Source organism: Mercurialis annua, linkage group LG7, assembly GCF_937616625.2.
Source record: "Mercurialis annua linkage group LG7, ddMerAnnu1.2, whole genome shotgun sequence".
In the NCBI taxonomy this organism is placed as follows: Eukaryota; Viridiplantae; Streptophyta; class Magnoliopsida; order Malpighiales; family Euphorbiaceae; genus Mercurialis; species Mercurialis annua.
This window is the reverse complement of record NC_065576.1, coordinates 44,632,872-44,656,143: the sequence shown is the minus strand read 5'-3', so window position 1 is coordinate 44,656,143 and position 23,272 is coordinate 44,632,872. Positions and strand designations below refer to the sequence as shown.

At 39.0% G+C, this 23,272-nt stretch overlaps 1 protein-coding gene and 1 pseudogene across 1 annotated transcript; both read right to left on the bottom strand.

Moving 5' to 3' along the window:
• Positions 1 to 334: 334 nt before the first annotated feature.
• LOC126657241 (receptor-like protein 33) lies at positions 335 to 3,469 on the bottom strand. The gene has a single exon (XM_050351903.1). It carries the CDS (start codon positions 3,467 to 3,469, stop codon positions 335 to 337), a length of 3,135 nt encoding a protein of 1,044 aa, XP_050207860.1.
• Positions 3,470 to 4,720: 1,251 nt separating this feature from the next.
• LOC126657240 (probable aspartic proteinase GIP2) lies at positions 4,721 to 5,670 on the bottom strand (annotated as a pseudogene).
• Positions 5,671 to 23,272: the final 17,602 nt, after the last annotated feature.

Below are 23,272 nucleotides of genomic sequence, written 5' to 3'. Positions count from 1 at the left end.
TTCTGGTTTTGAACTTATAAGAAACATGTCTTTAAGTCATTCCGTGGAAAGCGTGCGATTCTCGCTCTAAAAATGACGAGTTACTTTTAAAAAGTATCATATAAGTAACATAATTTCTAACTGAATCCATAGAAAAACTTGAAAATATGTCTTTTTAGTTCAAACAAAGACAAAATTTAGTTTAGAAACGGATTAATTAAAAGGCGTATAATTCAAAAAACTAATTATGCGTTAAGCCTTTTAATATATTATTTTTCCAGTTTTACATGTTATAGGAAATTATTATAGTAACAATCAATTTCCATAATAGCAAAAAGAAAATATATATCAACAATCAATTTCTATTTCTTATGCGTCTGATTCTGTGCTTCCTCTGTTTCCTTCCGAATTTCTTGGAAAACCAATACTGTTTTCTTGTAAGGAACATATTTCCAGCAACCACTCCAACTATAAGCCCACTTCCGAACCCCATTAAAACCACCAACCAATTTATTTTCACTGCAGATTCAGAATCTTCATCTTCCATAAATACTGGAGGAGGTTCCACCGGCGTTGATCTAGCATTTCCACATTGCTTTGTCCAAGTTTCCACCCACAATCCTGGATTCCCTTCGTATGATTTGGTTTCGAAAGTACAAAATTGATTTCCTTGCGGTATAGGCCCAGAAAGGTGGTTGAACGACACATCGAATGACGAAAGGGCAGTTATATCCGTCAGCATTGTCGGAATTTGCCCCGAGAGTTGGTTTTCAGAAAGATCCAAACATTCCAATGCTTTCAGATTTTCTAGAGAAGATGGTATCGGACCTTGAAGAATGTTCCTGGAAAGGTTTAGCAATTGAAGGCCTTTGAGATTTCCGATCATTTCCGGAATCTCTCCTTGGAATTTGTTGTTGGAGAAATCGACGGCTATGAATATATTCGGGATCTTCAGGTAATTCATCTCTAATCCTTTGTTGTACAGTGTCATTGAATACTCAAAAGATCCATAATATGATGATATATAATACCCGTTTTCGGGTCTCAAATACTTCTCCATGTATGACATTAGGTTTGAGTTTCTGACTTTCATGGAATTTGATCTGCTAAGGTACCTTAGTGGTAGAAGTCCGCTGAAATTGTTGCCGGACAAGTCAACGACTCGTAAGTTCAAGAATCCGACAGCTCCAACTTCGTCAATTACACCGAAAAAACCGTTAGATCTCAGTATCAGAATCCTCAAATCAGAAAGAGTTCCTAACCATTTCGGAAAACTGTCAACTATTTGATTATTACCAAAATCAACGAACTCCAATAACGAACAGTTGGCTAGTGAACTCGGTAACGGTCCGACTAATTCATTATGACTCATACTAATCATTCTGAGTCTGCATCCGCTTCTCCAAGTTGACGGAATATTTCCATGAAAGTTGTTTTGTTTTAGGTCCAATAAAGAAATGGAATTACTCAAACTTCCCAAACAATTGGGTAGTGCACCACTCAAATTGTTGAATGACAAATCAAGAGACTGAATGAAAATTAAATTGCAAATCAAAGGAGAAATTTCACCAGACAATTTGTTTTTTGAGATTAAGTAAGAATTGATTGATGAAGGTGGGATAGGGAGAGTTCCTTCTAGCACATTTGATCTAAGGTCTAAAGTACGCAATTTCGGCCATTGAAGCACGAGAGGATCCTGCTCAAAACCGGATAAATGGTTATGAGAAAGATTCAGAAGATCCATTGAATTTAAGCCTATATCACATATCCATGACGGAATCTGGCCGTCGATATTGTTGGAGGAAAGATCAAGAAATCCGAGTTGATTTTGGTTTCGCAAGAACTTGGGAAATTCTGATAGATTGCAAGTTGCCAATCCTAAGACTCTCAAATTTGGTATACTGGAATTTGAATTAATATTTTGGATGATCAATGACAAGTTATTAAAAGATAAATTCAAAGACCATATATTTTTTAACTTAAAGAACATGCTGAAATCTATTGTGCCAGCCAATTTATTAAATGAAAGGTCAAGATAGCTAAGGTTGTTGAGACTATATAGACCATAGGGAATTGAACCTTCTATTTTATTCGACGAGAGGTCGAGCGATAAGAGTAAGGTAAGACGGCTAATCTGCGAAGGAATTTGACCAGATAATCGGTTGGAGTTAAAACGTAAAGTCCTAAGACGAGTTAAGTTCATAAGATTTGGCGGGATTGGACCGGTGAGTTGATTATAACCCATGAACAGAGCCGAAAGCTGGGTTAGATTCGAAATCCCTGGAGGGATTTCGCCATTTAAACTCATATTATGAAGATATAGAGATGTTAGTTTGGTGAGCTTACCGATCCAAAAGAATGAAGAAGTAGTTGCAGGGCTGAAATGATTACTCGAAAGATCCAAATATACAAGATCCGTAAGATTACTGAATGAGACCGGGATCTGATCGATGAAGATGCTGTCGGTTATTGTAATTTGTTTTAAGTGGATCAGGTTTCCTATGGAGTAAGCAAATTCCCTGCTGAAATTGCAGTTGTTTAGCTTGAATGATTTCCAGTGAACTAGTTCTTTAACTGAAGAAGGAAGCTGGTCGTTTAATCTGCAGTTAGATAGCTCGAGTTCTTCTAAGCTGACTAGATTAGATATTGAAGCCGGTATCTCCCCGGCCAAGTTCGTTCCGCGGAGCCTTAGTGACTTTACGGGTATCCTGGAATGAAAATCTGGTAAGGGAACTGTAAGATCTGGATTGAAACTTAGATCAAGTAGCTTCAGATTCGGAAGCTGGAGTATAGAAACAGGAAATTCTCCGGACAACAAACATCCATCAAGATAGAGCGATTCCAAAGACGAAAGTCCTGATATTAAATCAGGAACACTTGATGAAATGTTTACGGCTGAGAGATCAAGATTCTTTAAAAATATCAAATTTTGAGCTAACTTTCTGAGACTATTGTTTTCAAGCTTCAATTGTGATATGTCGCTAGATAAATCGAGCGAAACCAAGTTGGATAGATTGAATAGTTGCGGTGGGACTAGGCCGGAAAAACCTGAAAAGGAGAGGTTGAGATGAGTCAGACTCGAGAGATTGCCAATACGTGAAGGTATTGGTGATGAACGGAAGCTATTGTACGCGAGGTTAAGCCTCCGAAGGTGGAAAAGGTCGGAGATAGTCGTATTGGAGTTGATAGAACCAGAGAGGCAACTGTTACTGAGGTCCAAGCTAATGACATGGTTGGTTCTATTGTCACACTCCACGCCGTCCCATGTGCAGCAATCTCCTGAGCTTTCGCCTTCGACGAATTTCCACGATTCAAGTTTCGGATAATCGGAAGAAGCAGAACAAGTGTTGGTACTCAAAAAGCTATGTTTGAATTGCAACAACGCAGACCTCTCATCGTCGTGGCAGCGGTGTTTTATAGAATGTGAAATTGCTATCAAATAACAGAGCATGACAAAGAAGAGCATGTAACTTGAATTACACGACTCCATAGTGAAAAGCTAATGTGTGAGTTTGGAAATTGGAGAGTACTGCAGGTGAAAATGGAGTGATGACCTTTGTACTGTAATTCTTTTTGTTAGAGTAAAAGTGTAAATCACAATAGCTAGTTAAATGAATTTATCCCTAATTTTATTATACACGTACAAAATTCATTCAAACACGTAAACTTTGTTGATCCAAATAACGTTCAACTCAAATTTAAAATTCAACTGAAATAATATAAAAAATCTGGGTGCGGGTCAGTCTCTGTTATGATTGACCTATATAATTTTTAACTTTCAACTTTAACTTAGGTACAATAATTAAAAAAGTCCCACTAATTTTAGCCTTTTGCAAATATAACTAAAAGTTTTAATTTCAGCAATGTACGTAGTCCAATCTCTCAAGTGTTCAACTACACAGACAAAATAATATGAGAAGGAACCTTACCGGATCGAATTGACTAAATTGTTTTATTCAAAAATTTAATTGTATTTGAATATTTGATGGACATTTGTATTCTATAGAATTATGGGATGGCTGTGATGATAGCGATGCTAGTTTCGTTACGTTTGACCACACATTAAGAAGTTGTGTTCATGACTAAGTGATGCTAGAAAACTGGGAAAAAAAAAGTTTGTTAAAAAAATTACGACAATCCGTTAATTTTATGATTTTATTATATTAATGATGATTTTTTTATTTTAGCTAACGAAAATATTGAACGATGATAAATGTAAATCGTGAGTTGAAAATACTTGTCATGGACCATAAAATTAACAAATATATTGTCATTATCTTTGAAATATAACTTTATTATTTTAACCAAAATAGGAATAGATAATATTTGAGCAAATTACTATGACACCCTTCATATTTGATATGATTCACAATTTAGTCCTTCTTATTTGAAAATTGAACTATATAGCCCCTTATTTTTGGTTTTGTCAACGATTTAGTACTTCCATCCATTTTGGATGTTAGTCAACGAAGTCAACGAAACTATATGATCCCCCACTTTTGTTTTTCTCAACGATTTCACCCCTCGCTTTTGTTTTTGTCAACGATTTCGTCCCTCAGATTTGATAATTACTTTACCCATAAGTTCCTTGACTTCGTTGACTAACCTAAAAATGGTTGGAGGGACTAAAATGTTGACGGAAGCAAAAGTGAGGGACTATATAGTTTAGTTTTCAAACAGGAGGGACTAAAGTGTGAATTATATCAAATGTGAGGGGCTTCATAGTAATTTACTCATAATATTTTCTTGAATGCTAGCATCAAACTGATTTCCAGTTGAAGTTTGAGCAACTTGTATTGCGGACAAGAAGATTAGAGATAAACCCTAATCTTGAAGAAGCAAGATCAAACTCTAGAAGATTATCCTCCAGCTGATGGCCACCAATGATAATAGAGCTCTCAGGATTTAATCCACCATCAACAAATCCCAAACACATCACATAGCTACTGATCTTCACCATTGAATTAGCTCCCAAAATCCTCCAATAAACACTGCTTTCCATCACAAGATCAATCAACGGCACATTCTCAGTACTCGACCTAAAACAAGCTCCAAATGGCGCTATCGGTGGGTTCACTTCAGTCTCAAATCTCATTTCTTTTAGAAAAGCCTTAACCAATGGTTTGTAAATAGAAGTATGCATAACAGTGTAAGGATGAACGGTGCTGATCTTGGTTCCACCCGTAAGCTTACCTCTTCTATAGACAACAGAGTCTTGTTAAATTCAATTTCTTTTCCCCCAACTTTGATGGTCTTAAGCTGAATGTAATAGTCAGAGGATGCTTCGCCTTCCGAAGCGATTTGGTTACTCGCAGGGTTGCGGATGAGCGGCGTGTAAGTAAGATAATCATTCGGAACCAACGAGTATGGTCCGTCCCCGAAAAATATGACTCCATTGGAATTCGTCAATGAACTCAAACACATAGCAAATTTGTTCGAAAAGCCGAAATGAGAAGAAAAATAAGGCGGAAGCGAAATGTTGCTTCTCCCTAAGCCAGCCATGCCGAGAGCACCATCGGCTAGATTTTCTAACATGAATCCCCTACTACAAATAAAGGGGACATCGGGCGCTATAACATTCATGCCGATACTTTTTCCGTTGAAAGATTGAAGAGAAACAACATCTTGGCCAATATCTCCAGGAGTGCTTATCTGCAGTGGTAAATTCAGAAAATTATTTTTACTTTGCATATAATTTTGTATATTAATAAAAGAAAGAATTACAAAAAAAAATACTTCAAATTATTATTATTCAGAAAAAGTATATAAGTTTTTTTAATTTTATTTTAACCATTTCGACGTTCCATGTTTAAAATGGTTGCAAATAAATTTCCACACTTGAAAAAACATACAAAATTAACTAAAAATGTGACAAATTAAGGCGGCTTTTGATAAAATTGAAAATTAAATGCTGAAAATTAAGTGCTGAAAATAATAATTGCTGATTTTTTTAAGTGCTTAATTAAATAAATCTGTTTGATAACAGCAAGTCTGCAATTACTAAATATTTGAAATTATTATATTTACATATCAAACCTTTAAAGATTAGCTATTTTAAAATAAATTACTAAATAAAAATTATATATTATTTAAATTTTAAAATATATATAAATAATGTATAAAGGATATTATGAATATTACATATATCATAAATAAAATTCATAAATTTTAGTTACATATGTTGATAATTAGTCCATAAAAATTATAATGATGTTCCCCTTTAACTTGAAAATTAGCCCTTAAAATAGAATACTAGTTTTTAAGAATCTGAAAAACTATTTAATAAATAACTAATGTTGTGTGTTACAAACATAAGTCCAAATAATATTAAAAAAAAAATATTAAATAAATGACATATAGACTATAAAAACAAAATTAAAGATAGAAAATTAAATATTTATAATGAAAAATAGAGTATTTTGTAATTTTAAATGCTAATCTAAGCATAATTGACTCAATGTCATATTAAAAAATAAAATATTTAATATATATGAAATAAAATATTTTTATTCTTGAGTAAAAATTAAAAATATTAATGATATAAAGTTTATTCAATGATAAAAATAATATTTAATAACTTAATGTTTCAGTAAAAAAATAAATCAAATTTTTTGACTTATTATTTTAAATGGTTTTTGGCTTAACTGAATAAGTTAAGTTGAACCTTTTTAAGTTATCAAACCAATTTAAAACAATTAAATGCTTAATACATTAATTTAAGTAATACGTCGGGTTATCAAACACCCCCTAAGTGTCATAAAAATTAAGCTAAAAGAAATTTAACTGCTCTTTCCGAAAGTATAAAAAATCTTTTTCAACGTTTAAAAACATTAATATTTTAAGTGGTCAAAAATAACTAAAAGAGCTTATGTTTTTTTATGAATAACTTGAATAGTTTTTTTTATTTTTACCTTTAACCATAGTAAAATTATTTAAAAATTTAAGTTTATGAAATAATAATTATTAATATACATTCAAGATAATTAATTCTCGTCGATAATTAATTGTCACATTCAAGATAATTAATTATCACATTTTTTTTTAATTTTAGTAACAAAGACTTGATTTAGTTGTCATTTTGATACCGACATCAAGCATCGGAACATTAATATCAAATATCAATATTTTTTTCTACCAACTTGTCTTGTATACATAATTTAATCCGAAACATTTCACCTAAATTAAATTTAACTATTTTAACTGATAACTTGTGGAACGGCGGCGACACTCTAATCCGGCGGAAACTTTAAGACCGTACCTGAAAGGCACAACACAACCGTAAGAAGGATGCCGGAAGGGGATTCCGGCAAACCACTCTGACGGTCTAATCAATAGGTATTTTATTGAGAGAAAGAATAAGAAGTGAAAGTGAGTTAAGAGATGAGAGAAAAAGAGAATTAACCTTTTCACCTACTTTTCTTTTGCCTTTTATACTATGTCTTTGTTTCCCTTTGTTTAGGCCGACAAGTCTGACCTCCTTCTCTTTGTCTGTGCAGGAGTTGTCTAAAATGTCAGAGTACGTTCTGACAAATTTGTTCAGAGTGGTTTGTCCTCGGTGTATCCGAGATATGACTGATTCGGTGAGTCTGATTTAGACCTTTGCCTTAACCTTTATGTGATTTGACTGGCTTCGGTTTTATACTGATTGGTTGATGTAGACGTGTCTCGGTTCGGTATTTTATGTTCTTGTTCGGTTTTATTTGTGGACTGTCTCTTGTTGAGGTTGGTCTATTTGTCTTGTTATCACAAGTCCCTCCTAGTGTGTCGGATATTTATGTCCGACTATGTCCTTTTATCTTGATAGCCTGTTTTTTGCTTTTATTGCATTTATTTATTGCTGCCGTTTTTCGTTACACGTGTCACTTAGTTGCTGTTTTCGTAACTGATGTTGTCCCCCACTAGCGCATTTATTGATGCGTCTATTGATTTTGGCTCGTTTATTGAGGTGACTCATCAGTTGTCCTTGTTCGGCTTCTATATAAGTCTCATTTTGCTTTTTTTCCCATTTTCCTTTTTCTCATTTTCTCTCTCTCAAATCTTCGTGTTCTTGCTGTTCTTGGTGTTCTTGCTGTTCTTCTTTTATTCCTTCCTTTTTTGTCAAGTTTCTTCAAGTTATTTTCTCAAGATTAACGTAAGTTCTTCAACTTTTTTCTTTCTTTGATCTTTCATTTGATTTTTGTGTTTTCTTTTTTCTGTTTGTCTGTTGATTTGGTGTACTTAGGGTTTATTCTTTTGGATTTTCTGTTTTTGGATTTAGTGAATAAATGTCGGGTGAAGAAGATTCTCAGAACATGTCCGAGCAAGACCTAGGTCTTAATACTGATGAGAACCCTAGCAGTAGTGATAGTGATCATGCCGAGAATACCGAAGATGGTATTGTTGGTGAAAATCATTTAGATGACTTGATATGTTCGGAAGCGACATCGTATGCTCGGCCTAGGCGAGTTAGACATAGGAAGTCAAAAACTGCGACTGTTAAGAGAGTGATGATGGAAACGATGTTTGCCGAGCTCACCCAGAACTATTTAGACTACCTAGGATCAAAAATTAAAATTCCGGATGGAATACTTTAGAGTTGTCTCCTCCGGGTATAACCATAAACGCCCCTGTTGACCCGGAGTATGTGATTGTCTGTGTAGAGCACCTTCATTCCGGGGTTAGGATTCCTTTTCAGTCCGATCTTGTTGCACTGTTTCGGTGGTATGACATGCCTTTAAGCCAATTTCATCCGAACGGTAGTAGACATTTTTTTACCGTTCGTGCTTTTTGTTTAAGAAATAAAATTCCCTTATCGGTTAAATTGTTTGCCAGTATGTATGGTCTAGTTTTTAATGGCGAGTATGACTTTGCATATTTTAAAATTCTTAAGTCGGAACGTAGACGAATAGTAGATAATGTCACCACCTCTCTTAAACGGTTTAGGGTAGACTGGTTCCGACTCAGGCATCCTTCTGCGTTTGCCGAGTTACCATGTTGCTGGTCTTGTGTTTCCCCGGAGCATACCTATATTAGGAGGGATAAGGTCCGAGAAGAGGCACATGCCCGTCTTCAGGTTTTATTGGGACAAACCGGCCTTGTAAGTACCGAGGAGGTCCTTCCTCGATTGAGGATTGTAAAGTTTAACCCCAATCGCAAAGGTTGTTTTTGGTTTTTATTTTTGTATGTTTTATTTGTTATGTATGATTATGTTGTCAGGTTACTGATCGGTTTTTTTTTGTGTAGCGATGGATATGGCTGCTTTTGCTGCCGGGAGGCGAGCTAGACCTAATAAGGGGCAGACGTCCCGAGCTGTTGATGCCTCTCAGCCGAAGATGGCTGATGTTCTTAAACCGAGTGATAAAGGTGTAAACTCGAAGGCGGTACCCCAACCTACTGAGAAGAAACGAAAAAGGGGAAAAACTATTGGGAAGAGGCCCTCTGATCTGGGTGCTGATCATTTTTCGGCCGAGATCGTTTGCCTTTCAAGATCTGTCTGGCGGGGAGGAGCGAAATGAGCCTGTGGTTTTGGCTTTGAATGCCGGTATGGGGGCTGCTGGTCCTGGGGTTGAGACAGGGTCTATCCCAGTTGTTAACGTTGGCGTGTCTCAGGCTGACCAAGGTCGGTCTAAGAAGGGGAAGAATAAAGTTGGAGATTCTGTTGAAGTCCCTGCTGATACTGGTGCTGATCCGACTTTGACTTCTTCTGTCATTGCTCGGTTTTTGAAGAGGAAGACGTCGGCAGACACTGTCGGAAATTATCCTACGGCCCTTTCGTTGGCCCGTCTTTGCTCTTTTCCTAAAGACGTGGATAGCCTGAAGATTGTCCATCCTCGGGACTTCATTGATGGGGGTTGTTCTTTGGCGTTTCAGGTAAACGACTTTGTCTTTGTATAATTTTATTGTGGTGTATTTTTTTATGATTCTGATCGTGGTTTATTTGTGATAGTTGATCAACCATCTGCTCGGGGCTCGTTCAGTTCAGGACGATTTGGTCAATCAGGCGTCTGCTGATCGGGAAAAAGCCGAGGCTTCTGCTGCTACTCTGGAGTCTGAGCAGATTGCTCGAGCAAACGTTCAATCTGTGCTTGATAATCATATCAAGGAGTATAATGCTCAGATTGCCGAGCTAAAGAAGGAAGTGGCCAATCTGACCGAGACTCGTGTTGAGCTCAAACGAAAACATGAGTTGGATCTCATCAAGCAGAGGGAGCAACATGATGTGCTTTTGGCCGAGCAGAAGAAGACTGCATCAGAAGAACTTGAAAAGGCTGTGAAAGCTGTTTGGACGGAGGTTGTTGCGGAGTTCGGTCAATTGATTGACTTGTTGGAGGATGATATGGGAGAGAGAGTCGGTCCCCTGTTGTTGCCTGATGTTGATCCCGACTGTCTTTATCTTGACGCGGCGAGCATGTATGAAGTGCTTATGCGGAAGAAAGCCGAGGTGTCTGATGCTGCGACAGAGTTGGTGGCCGAGCTAAGTTAAGAATTTGAGCAGATAGACCGGGATAACGCTCAATCTGTTGCCGATCCGAGCGTTCACCTTCCTACGGCTCCGATGATGCCTGGACAACTTGATGTGAGTCATTATGAAGAGGCTGGTCTTAGCGAGGGTGGTGGCTTTAAGTCAGGAAATGGTTTGAATTTGCCTGACGATGTTACGCGAGCTGTAATAGATTAGGAACTGTGCCTTCTTTTTTTTTTTTTGTAATTTTGTTTATGGATTTTTCACAAGTGATATATATATATATATCGGTTTTTTTATCTCCGTTGTTTGGTACTTTTCTTTACTTTTTATATGTTCAACTTTGTCATCGGTGTTTGTTTAAAAATAGATATTGTTTGTGGGATATTTCATCTCTGTGCTCGGTTTTTAGTTTGGAAAAAGCAATTGCTTTAAGCCGTTTTTAAGCTATGGCTTAGTTCGGATAAAGCAATTGCTTTGAGTCGTTTTTAAGCTATGGCTTAGTTCGGATAAAGCAATTGCTTTGAGTCGTTTTTAAGCTATGGCTTAGTTCGGATAAAGCAATTGCTTTAAGTCGTTTTTAAGCTATGGCTTAGTTCGAATAAAGCAATTGCTTTAAGTCGTTTTTAAGCTATGGCTTAGTTCGGATAAAGAAATTGCTTTAAGTCGTTTTTAAGCTATGGCTTAGTTCGGATAAAGCAATTGCTTTAAGTCGTTTTTAAGCTATGGCTTAGTTCGGATAAAGCAATTGCTTTGAGTTTTGAAGCTGTCTTTTGGCACACTTTGTTTTTTCTTTTTCTTTTCTTTTATTCTAGGGGAAAAACTTGCATTTTTGCCTACAACCGACCTTGACCGAAATGCAAGTGAAAAACCCCTGACTGACTCGATTAACCTGAATGTTGTCTATTGATAGAATCTTGTAAGAACCCTGGCATTCCAGGTTCTTGGTAGGTCTCGACCTGACAGATATGTTAAATGATAAGCTCCTCCTTTTCCTACTTTCTTTATTTGGTAAGGTCCTTCCCAGTTTGCTCCGAGTTTGGATACTCCTGCATTTCCTCTTGCTATGTCGGCTCTTCGTAGTACTAGATCTCCGACTTCAAATGTTAGGGGTTTGACCCTTTTGTTGTGATATGTTGTCATCCTCTGTTTGTATGTTTCTATGTGTAGCAAGGATTTCTCTCTTCTTTCTTCTAGCAGGTCGAGGCAGAGTCTAGTGCTTTCTTCATTTTGTTCCTCGTTGAAATATTGGACTCTGATGGTGGGCATACCTATCTCTACTGGTATCATTGCCTCGCACCCGTAGGTTAGGCTATATGGGGTCCTTCCTGTGCCATCTTTTGGCGTGATTCTGTATGACCATAGGACACTGTGTAGCTCATCGGTCCATCGACCTTTTGCCTCGTCTAGCCGCTTCTTTAAACCATTGACAATGGTCCGGTTGGTTACTTCGGTCATCCCGTTGCTCTGTGGGTGGGTGTTGAGAATAAACCCAACTTGTAATAGAGCGGACCTAAGTCCGAGTTATCGTACCCACAAGGAGTGAATTCGAGAGTGATGATTGATGAGAGTGATTTTAGTTGCTATTCAATTCGTTTAGCAAACATGAATATGGTTTTCAAAGTATCAAAAGTCTAAAGGTAAACAACTACTGAACTTGCAATTAAACTAAATTAAACAAGATTGAACAATAAGGATTCAACTAAGGGTAAAAACGCTAGGAGGTTGCAAGTCATGCCAAAGTCATATCTAGGTAGTTCGGGTCAAGGTGATAGGAACTTAGGTCGGGTCAAGTTATTCTACGGAACCAATTTCGCTCTCTCGAGCCGGAAGTGAATGAGTCAAAACTTGATTAATAATTCTGAAACCTAATCCACTCTCGTGCTCATAGATTTCGATAAAGTTAATCGAGCCAACTAATCAAGCAAACTCCACAACCAAGATAGCCTTAGATCATGCTAATGCATCTAGGTCTAAAGCATGTACTCCCCTAGGTATAATCTAATTAGTTAACTCTCGCCCTCCTAATTAAACCACATAGTAAAGAATAAGAGGCCAACCTATTCTAAGCATTAAGCTCAAGAAGCACAACAACCAACATCACCCATAAACCCTAACCCTAATCACCTATCTAATCAATCATGGCAATCATAACAACCCCCAAACAAGGGGTTTAGCTACTAATCATCATGGCATAACTAATTAAGCAATAACAGAGATTAGGCATAGAGTAAAGATTAAGTGCCTTGGAGTAATAAGTGAACCTTAAACACATGAACAAGATAATAAAGTTTCAATTAAAAGACTAATACTTAGAACACTAAGAACTATGAAGAACACTAAGAACTATGAAGATCCTTTACTAGTTTAAGCAAGAATAATAAGAACAATACTTAAAAGCTAGAGAGAAAATGTTGCTACAATAATGAGATGTCTAAGAATTCTCTACCAAATCATACATCTAACCTAAAATAGAGATAAAAGGGTTTTTATATGTTTACAAAAGAGGAAAGAAAAACATTCACTCAAAGAGTGTTTGGCCCAAAGAAGCAAAGAGAATCAAGCCTTGAAGCATTTGAAATCAAATTTCCCCCTTTACACAAGCCTATGCTCGAATCGAGCTTGATTTTTTGCTCCTCAAGCTCGATTCGAGCTTGAATTTCTGGAACTCAGAGTGGTGAGCTCGAATCGAGCTCCCTCTTGGTCTTGGTGAGCTCGAATCGAGCTCCCTCTTGGTCTTGGTGAGCTCGATTCGAGCTTGACATTACGGTTTCAGCTCCGATCTTCAAAACTTCATAACTTTGTGTAGAAATGTCTGATGGAGTCGGTTCTTGAACCGTTGGAAAGCTTGGGACGTCTACTTTAACTTTCATGAAGAACACAAATTCATTTGAGGCTTGTAGCTGGTTCCAATTTGCCAATTAGTGCAGAGGGGTCGGTTTTTCAGACTTGCAAATGAGCTTTCGCCTCTTATCCGTCGACTTTTCCATCTTTTGTACCAAAATACTTCCGCGATGCTCCAAAGTACCTGAAATACTAAAACATATAATAAGGTACTCGGAAAACCATAAAACCATGATAAGTCGTAATAAAAGCATGCGGAAACGACACTCTAAATAGGAGTAAAATACTCCTATCAGTGGGTGACCGATGTGAACCTTAGATCAATTCCTTTTTCAGTGCAGAATTCTCTGAAGTTTTTGTTGTCGAATTGCTTTTCGTTGTCGGTTATGATGATTTTTGGGATTCCGAAACGACAGATGATTTCTCTTCGGACAAAGCTTCGCACTCGTGCTTCCGTTATGGTGGAGACAGCTTCGGCTTCTACCCACTTTGAGAAGTGGTCAACTGCTACTATTAGGAATTTTCTCTGCCCACTTGCCGTTGGAAAAGGTCCAACGATGTCTATTCCCCACATGCTGAATGGCCAAGGACTTATTATTGGATTTTGTTCGGTTGTTGGTTTATGGTGTACGTTTTGGTGGTACTGACATTTCTCACATTTTTGTACCAGGTTTGCTGCATCTTGTGCCAGTGGCGGCCAGTAATAACCTTGTAAGACGGCTTTACGACAGAGTGCCAGGTGTGAGATGTGGCTTCCACATATGCCTTCGTGTATCTCGGCTAAGATATATTTCCCTTCTTCCACCATGAGGCATCTGGACCAGGGGTGTGAGAATGATTTCCTGTATAGTGTCCCGTCTCGGTATGAAAAGTGTGGTGCTCGGCGTTTTACTTTCTTTGCTTCTTTGTTATCTTCGGGAAGGCTCCCGCTTTTAATGTATGATATGATGTGTTCCATCCACTGGTCTAATGGGTTGATGAGAAACGTTGCTTCGGGATTCTGGATACTGCTAAAGTTTTGAACCGAGCACGGTATGCCCGGCATTGTTTCATTGGCTGCTCCGGCTTTTGCCAATGTATCTGCTTCTGTGTTTTCTTCTCTGGGTATTTTTTCTAACTATCATTTTCCACCCTCTTCGGTAATTTTTGCGAGCATCTATTTCACTCAGTCTACGTATTTTTTCATCTCTGGATCTTTTACCTCGTATAAACCAAGTACCTGGTTAACCACCAACTGAGAGTCACTCTGAATTTTAATGTATTCGGTCTTGACTACCATTGCCATCCTTAATCCACTTATCAAAGCTTCGTATTCTGTTGCATTGTTGGTTGTTGGAAAATTTAGATGGATCGAGTTTTGCATTTTGATCTTATGTGGTCCTCTAAGTATCATGCCCGCTCCTGCTCCGCTCATGTTTGATGCTCCGTCTACTTGTAGCGTCCAGCTGACTAGGCCCTTGTCTACCTCGGTAGGTTGATCATGTGTTGTTGTTTCTGCTACAAAGTCGGCTAAGATTTGAGCTTTCATTGCTGTTATCGGTTCGTATTTGATGTCGTATAATCCTACCATGACCGACCAGTTGATTAGTCGTCCTGATGTTTCTGGTCTTGCGAGCGCTTTTCTCAGAGGTTGGTTTGTTCGGACTATTACTGTGTGAGCCTGAAAATATCTTTTTAGTTTTTCGACTGTTAAGACCAATGCTAATGCAAATTTCTCAATTTTGCTATATCTGAACTTGGGCCCTTTTAGCACCTTGCTCGTGTAGTATACCGGCTTTTGCTCGGATGCCTCTTCCTTTATCAGTACTGATGCCACTGTTTCGTTAGTGAGGCTTAGGTATAGGTATAGCACTTTTCCGGTTTCAGGTCTTCCGAGTAGGGGTGGTGAACTCAGGAATTTCTTGAGCTCTTCAAAAGATTGTTGGCATTCTTCGGTCAACTCGAATTTTTTCACATTTCTTATTATTTTGAAGAACGGGAGACATCTTTTGGCCGAGTTAGACACGAATCGACCGAGAGCCGTGATTCTACTGTTGAGCTTTTGAAATTCTTTAGCTGATTTTGGCGCCTTCATGTCCAAAATTGCTTTCGTTTTCTCCGGGTTTGCTTCAATGCCTTTTTGAGAGATGCGGTAACCGAGGAATTTTCCTGCTAGGACTCCGAATGCGCATTTGTCCTGATTTAGCTTGAGTTTGTATTTTTTAAGCTTGGTGAAGACTTCTTCTATGTCTTTCGCATGATCTTCTACCTTTTTGGACTTGACGATGATGTCGTCGACATAAACTTCCATGTTACGACCGATCTGGTCTTTGAATACGAAGTTCATTAGCCTTTGATTAGTTTCCCCTGCATTTTTTAATCCGAATGGCATTTGTTTGTAACAGTATGTGCCGCTGTCGGTTACAAAGCTTGTTTTCTCTTCATCATCTTTGTGCATTGGGATCTGGTGATATCCTTGGGCTGCGTCTATGAACGATTAGACTTCGTAGCCGCTGGTTGAATCGACCAGTTGGTCAATGTTTGGCAAGGGGTAGCTATCTTTGGCGCATGCTCGGTTTAGATCTGTGAAGTCTATGCACAATCTCTATTTCCCATTTGGCTTTTTTATGAGCACGACATTTGATAGCCACTCTGGGTAATACACTCTTCTGATAAAACCTGCTGCTAATAATTTGTCTACTTCGGCTCTGATGGCGATTTGTCTGTCCACTGCGAAGGCTCTTTTCTTTTGTTTGACTGGCTTGTGCTTTGGATCAACATTTAGTTTATGTGATATTATTGCCGGGTCGACCCCTTCTATTTCGCCTGGGGTGTTAACAAATTCGACCTCGTTCCTGATTAGCATGTTGGTTCTCTCCTGTTTTATTGGTTTAGGTAGTGCTGCGCCTATTTGGACCGATCTTGGTGTTATTCCTGTCAGATTAACCCTTTCTAACTTTCCATGCGGTTCGAGCTTGCCCTCGTCCGAGTCTGGTATCTCCATTATTTCAATAGCCAAGGTTTCTGATACTCCTTTCATTGATACCAAGTAGCATTGTTTGGCTATGTATTTCCTTCCTTTGACCGTCACCACTCCTTCTTCGGTCGGTATTTTCATACACAAGTATTTGATGCATGTGACAGCCCCGGTGTTGTATAACATTGGTCTGCCGAGTATGACGTTGTAAGCAAGTGGCATGTCGACAACCATAAATAGTGTTTTGAATTTCTTTGTGATGCCGATCAGGCCTCCTTTTGGCGAGCCATTTTCTTTCCCTAATTCCACCGTTAGTTCCGCAACCCCTTCTGCTTGTACCGGTGTTCCTCCCAGGCCGACTAGGGGAGTTTTGACTGGTTTGAGGTTTAGAACGGAGCACCCTATACCGAGGTATGCCTGCTTTGTGATGAGGTTAACTGAGCTTCCTTCATCGACCAATTGCCTCATTACCCAAAAAATTTCGATTAGTCCCGAGATTACCAAGGGATCTTGGTGTGGGAAATCTATTCCTTCGCCATCGGCTGAGCCGAAACTAACCTCGGGTAAAGGTTTAGCTACCGATATATTCATCACCACTTTTTGCCTTTTGCGTCTTCCTCGTTTGTATTCTGGGTCGGCCATACCGCCTGCTATGGTGTTTATTACTCCCGATACATTTTGTCTTTTGGGTGGTGGTGCCTCTTCTCTTTTTCCACTATGCTCGCCTCGGTAACTTCCTCCCGAGTTATAATTTTTGCTTTGTGCGACAAAGTCTTTTAACCGACCGACTTGCACCAATCGGTCAATTTCCTTCTTCAGACTTCCATATTCATCGGTGACATGGCCATGGCCATCGTGGAATTGGCAGTATTTTTTCCTATCTCCCTCGTACTGAAGCTTTGGTGGGTATCTTACTGGCTCATTGTTGTTCTGTATCCACATTAGGATGTGCGATCTCGGTGTATTGAGTGGAATGAAGCCTTGGTCTTCTACTTTCACTGGTCGGTGTGGTTCTGTTCGTTGCGGACCGACTTGTTGTTGGTTTCTTGGCCTGAACTTGTCTTGCCTAGCCGTCTAACTGAAAGTAGGCCTTGGTGTTTGGAACTGTGTTGTCGTTTGTGTGGCCTTTCGTCGTTGTTCTTCATCCAAATTTATATAATTCCAAGCTCGGTCCATGAGCTGGGAGTAAGTTTGTACCGGATTCGTTATCAGGTTATCTCTGAAGGTCATCATCGTTGTGTTGTCCTTCATTGCGTCTATCACGGTATCATCATTTAAGTTTCCTACTTCGACGGCTTCGGCATTGAATCTGCCGATATAGCTTTGCAAACTTTCTCCTGGTTTCTGGTAACAAAGTTTTAGGTCACTGGACTTTTTCTTTCGCTGTATGCTCGGTGCAAAATGAGTTCGAAAAGCTTTTGCTAGCTCGTCAAAGCTTCGAATAGAGCCTTCTTTCAGGCTTTGATACCAGATGGCAACCGGTCCTTTCAGGGTTGTTGAGAATTAACCCAACTTGTAGTAACTCGACAAGTCGAGTGTCGATCCCACTGAGACAAGGGGTTTAAAGTGAATGAAATTGACTTTGATTTTCAATTCGGAAAGCAAAGAGTAGTTGTATTTTTGATTAATAACAACGGAACTAAAATTAAGCAATCACTGATTAGACTAAGAAGCAATTAAGAATTAAACAACTAATTGATTAAAGGATTTAAAACAATCATTAAAAGCGCCTAAGGATTGCTAATCATGCCATCGAGATTCCTAGGTGATAGGTCGGGTATACGGGTATTGGTTCGGGTCGAGCCATTCTAAGGTATCTACATCCGCTCTCTCGAGCCGGAAGTTGACGAACCGACAATTGATTAATGAGTCGAAATCCAACTCACTCTCGCACAATTGGATGTCGACTACAACAATCAATCCGATTAATCCGCAAACTCCGAACAACCGCTAAATCCCTAAATCACTCTCGCGCATTTAGGTCTTAAGCTTATGCTCAACTAAGTCTATTCGATTAGCTTAACTCTCGCCCTCACTAATCAAACACAAATCATAAATTAAGAAGATAACTTAATCTAAGCATTAAGATCATTAAACACAACAAAACCCTAACCCATACAACCCTAACCAATCATCTAGCAATCATAAATAACCCCTAGACTAGGGGTTTAGCTATTCATAATTAAAGTTAAAACAACAACTAAGCAATAGTAAATCAACATAATCAAAGTTAGAAAGTTTACCTCAAATAACAATGAAGAACAATAGAGCATGAACAAGATAATGAAGATTCAATAACTAAGCTTGTATTAAAGATGAATTCAAAACCCAAAATCTGGAAATAGAAGCTTGAAATCCTTAACAATGGAGGAATCTCCAAGAACAAGCAAGAAAATAAAAGAGAATAATTGCTAGAGAATTAATTGTTTCTACAAAAAGAGGCTTAACCTAAAATGTGACATAAGGTGCCTTTATATAGTAAAGCCCAAAAAGGAAATAAAAAACATCCTATTACAAGCTTGTTTGTCCAAAAGTGGAAGTGGGCCAAGAGAGCACAAGACCCAAAACTGATTTGAATTGCTAAATTCTGGCCCTTCTCGATCGAGAAGCTTCATTAAACTCAGCTTCTCGATCGAGAAGCATGAAGTCTTGAATCTTTGCCAAATTTGGCTCTTCTTCTCGATCGAGAAGCTCAGTTTAAATCTGCTTCTCGATCGAGATCAAGCAGAAGAAGGGCTTCTCGATCTTTACTTCGCTCCTTGCTTCAATCTAACTTCCGACTTCCAAATATCATCGATTCTTTGCTCTTTTGGACTCAAAACCCTTCACATACGCTCCGTTTATCCTGAAACACTAACACACGTAATAAGCGATATAATCACTCGAAACATGCAACAAAAGTATACAAAGAGATGCAAAAGTGACTCGTAATATAGGAGTATTTTACTCCTATCAAACCTCCTCACACTAAACCTTCCTTGTCCTCAAGCAAGAAATGCATTGCACACAACTCAAAACTAGTAATTTGGTAAGATTGACCATGCATCATCAATCACACTCTAGTATCAAAAATGCATAAATGCAAATGTCTAACATCAACAACGATGAACAATGCACATAAATGAACCATGCAAGTTGTAATGACATATTGCGAAGACAAAGAGAAAATAATTGCATTAGTCTAAGGTTAATCTCGAATACTCAAGTTATTACCATCATCTACGGGACATGTGAATGCTTGGTCAAACACGAACATTGGGCAAGTTATGGCAAAATCAAACATAAGCATTGAGCAAAGGCACTAAAATCCTCTCAAGGTATCACTCTAACACACAAGTGTTTAAAGCAAGAAATGAAGCACACAGCCACAGGTTTGCTCATAGTCCTAAACTCCACTACTTAGCTCGGTGATCGACGATTATCATATGGACTTTGTACGGGTTGTAACGTGGCCAAGGTCGGGGTAGGTGAAGTTGATATTTTAGGCTACAACTTGACTTGAAACTAGTTACTACATTAACATCGAGCTTTTTAGGTTAGCTTGGAATTTTAGCATAATTGAACTTCTCTTATCGTTCTAACACTTTTATTTCTTTTTCGTACTTCTATTTTTGTGTTTTCTTTCTTTTCTTTATCTTTTTCAATTTTTCCTTGTTTTTGAATTTTTCTTTCTTAGGTGTAGGTTTTTGCCTTTGGAACTCAAGTTCAAACTTCTTCATTTTCATCAAGCTATTACCCTCTCCTCCTCACACTAGTTCACAAGTCAAGTTCGGGTGATTAAAAGTGGAAATTGAAGAACGGAATATGATGTGATTATGGAAATATTCAACAAAGGTCTAGGCCCAAATTTGGCTATCTAGAGGTAAAAGGTGAGCTTTTAAAGTGGTCTCTAGAATTGGTTACACCTAATACCATACTCATCTAATCATCAACCACTCAACAATGTAATTTTGAATGGACACCGAGCAAATTCTAGGAATTCCGGACAATTGACACTCACAACAAACAATTAGGCTCGAAAAATCTCGAAAAAAAAATATGTGGCGTTATGCCTAATGCTCAATTCCTATGTTTTCATGCCACTTATGCCCAAAATTGCGTCAACACAAATTTTTCAAACTTTGTCACACATCATGCATCCGTATTAGGCTAATCAATTGAATTCGATAATCAACAACTAAAGGTCAATTTTACCGCTATCCCTTTGCAACATGTCATATCAATTTTCATTTCATTAAGAAAGCATTGAACACAATTGTCTAAGCTAGAAAAATGCATAACGACATTAAAGCACAAGAGATAGTGAATGTTGATACAATTCAAATCATTACCAAAACACTAACTTTATCACAAAGATCATTTCACAAGCTTGGCACAAGAGTTTAGTGGAGGCGACTCAAACAACCTAACACAACTAGACTCTAAAACAAAATGGAACAAACATAAAGCAATTACTAAAATAAAACCTAACAAAACGAAATACAATTCACCAACCCTCCTCACACTATTTCTAAGCTTAGTCCCTAAGCGAGAAATAAAGAAACACAAAATTGTATGAGTTGAGTTAGAAAAATGCAAATCTTGGTTCAATCGAACGCCGGAGGTTCGGGAGATGGAGTAGGTGATGGGTAGCGTGCTCCTCCTTGAGCATTGAAATATGCTTGTAATTTTTCCGCCTCTCTTCTTTGCCTATGTCAGAGCCTTCGCATCTCATATTGCGTTTCCTTCCAAACTCGCCTTTGCTCCACCATGAATTGGCGTTGTTCTTCTTCAAAATCACTCCCCGTGTAAGTACTCGGAGCCGGTGGTTCCCACTGCACATTATCCGGAATTTCCGCACCGTGAGCACTTGATTCGGCCGGCGCCTTCCCACTATGCCTCACCGGTTCTTTTTCTCTTCTAGTGGCCGGTTGCTCCTCCTCTTGGACATTTGCATCCTCACCGAATTCCGCTCTTCTTGCCGCTTCCTTTCCATGAGCCTTGATCCATGCTCCTCTCTTGAAATAGGGGACAACTTCACCCTTCTTGACATAGCCGGCTTTGTCCAAATGCTTCTCGTCGATGAGCCGGGACGGAATAGGGGTGAGCCTTTCAAACTTTTCTGCGGGTATGCCATATGCCCGAGCCAATTGAGTTATCAACCATCCAAACCCAATCTTTGTATCCGCCTCCGGAGTCGTTCTCAAAGCGTTAATCAAAAAGGAGGCCGAGTCGATCTTGTAATCATTTACTTACGGGTGAAGCATGGCATTCATCATGAGCACCTCGGTTTCCCCCACTTTGGTATATTCTTGGCGCCTCCCGAAAGTGTGGCCGAGCCATTTTACCGCCACCACTAACGCGGAATCCTTGATGTCATTTACCTTTGCCGTTTTCGCTTGATAGCCTCCCAAATCCGAGACTTCCTCCCAAACCGCTTTGTAGTCAAATCTCTTCGGGTTTTCCGTCAATCCGGTCCTCCTCATTCCGTGGTCCAAATTTAGTGTGGCCACCGTCAACTCATATTCCACACCAAATAACCGAAAATAGAGCACCATACTACTATCCTCCCAAGGCCGGAGGGTTGTGAAAAACTCCCATGTTAACTCCTCATACCCGACGCTCGGGTTCTTGGCAAGTCGCAATACTCCCAAAATTGCCAAGTATTTTTTCACATCCTCCGCCAAACGCAACCCGGTCATGTCGTCCCAATTAATTTGAAAGGGGATGGCAAACGTACGTGCTTTGATAGCTTCGAACCGTTATCCTTCTTCAACGGAGCGTATCTCAAAAGGTGCTTCAAATCTTCTTGTCAAGGAAGCCGGCGTGTTAGCACCCACAACTCTTGCTCCGAAAGCGGTTTGCTTCCCTTTTCGGAGAGGTCTTGGTACAGGGGCGGACTCGGTGGCGGCGGCGGCTTTGCCCTTGGATGACTTTGAAGTTCCGGCCATGTTGAGAAGAGGCAAAAGGGTAGTCGAAAATGTATTTAGTTTGGAGTTTGGTGGTGGTTTGGGGTGTGTATAGTGGTGGCCGAATTTCTTGATGAGAGAGGATGAAGCTTTTGATTTTTGCTAGAAATGGCAAAGTGTGGGGAAGAAGATGAAGTGGGGTTGGCTTTTTAGGGAAAAGAAACACTCTTTTTGAATTTTGAATATGAGATGGTGACAACTCATCAATCCTTGTGAGTTGTGTTTCTTGTATATGGCTAAGATTAAGCCACCTCATCACACCCCATGTGCACTTGAAGAGTCTTGAAAATGACAAAGGCTTCTTCAAATTTTAAAATGTACTTCTCGATCGAGAAGCACCTGAGAAATGTGCTTCTCGATCGAGAAGCTTGAATTGGCATTTTTCTGCCGTTTTTGAGGTTTCTTCTCGATCGAGAAGCCAAGGCATTTTTGGCTTCTCGATCGAGAAGCTTGGTTTTAACACCAAGTTTTTCTCAAAACGAGCGAAAATTGCCAATCGCTTCTCCAACTTTATCCATCACTTGCAAAGGCATTTTTCACTTCCTACGCAACCAAAAACACGAAACACCCCAGCATTAAATAGAACAAAGGATATAAACAAAAATAAACTAATTCAAAATGAAAATTGCTCAAAGTAAACTACTCAAGACATTAAGTAAAAAGAGAGAAAATCGAACCGCTTGGGAATGCCTCCCAAGTGCGCTTGTTTGAGGTCGAAAGCTCGACCATTCTCGCTTGTGGAACTCACGAGGCGGGGTCGAGATAACATTGCTCCCCAATTTGATCCGTTAAAGGTCCCAAGTAAGGCTTGCAATGGTGTCCGTTGACCTTAAACGTTTCGCCTCCTTGATTCTCCAACTCAATGGCACCATGATTCGCCACGCTCCGAATCTTAAATGGCCCACTCCATCGGGACTTAAGCTTTCCCGGAAACAATCTTAACCTCGAATTATACACCAATACATACGTTCCAACTTCGAAAGTTTTAGGGGAAATGTGGGCATCATGCCACCGCTTGGTCTTCTCCTTGTAAAGCTTCGCATTCTCATACGCCAAGAACCGGAATTCCTCCAATTCATTCAATTGCAACAAGCGTTTTTCCCC

What these genes read in the sequence shown, in the direction of transcription:
- LOC126657241 (XM_050351903.1), bottom strand. Translation starts at nt 3,469, where the DNA reads ATGGAGTCGTGTAATTCAAGTTACATGCTCTTCTTTGTCATGCTCTGT.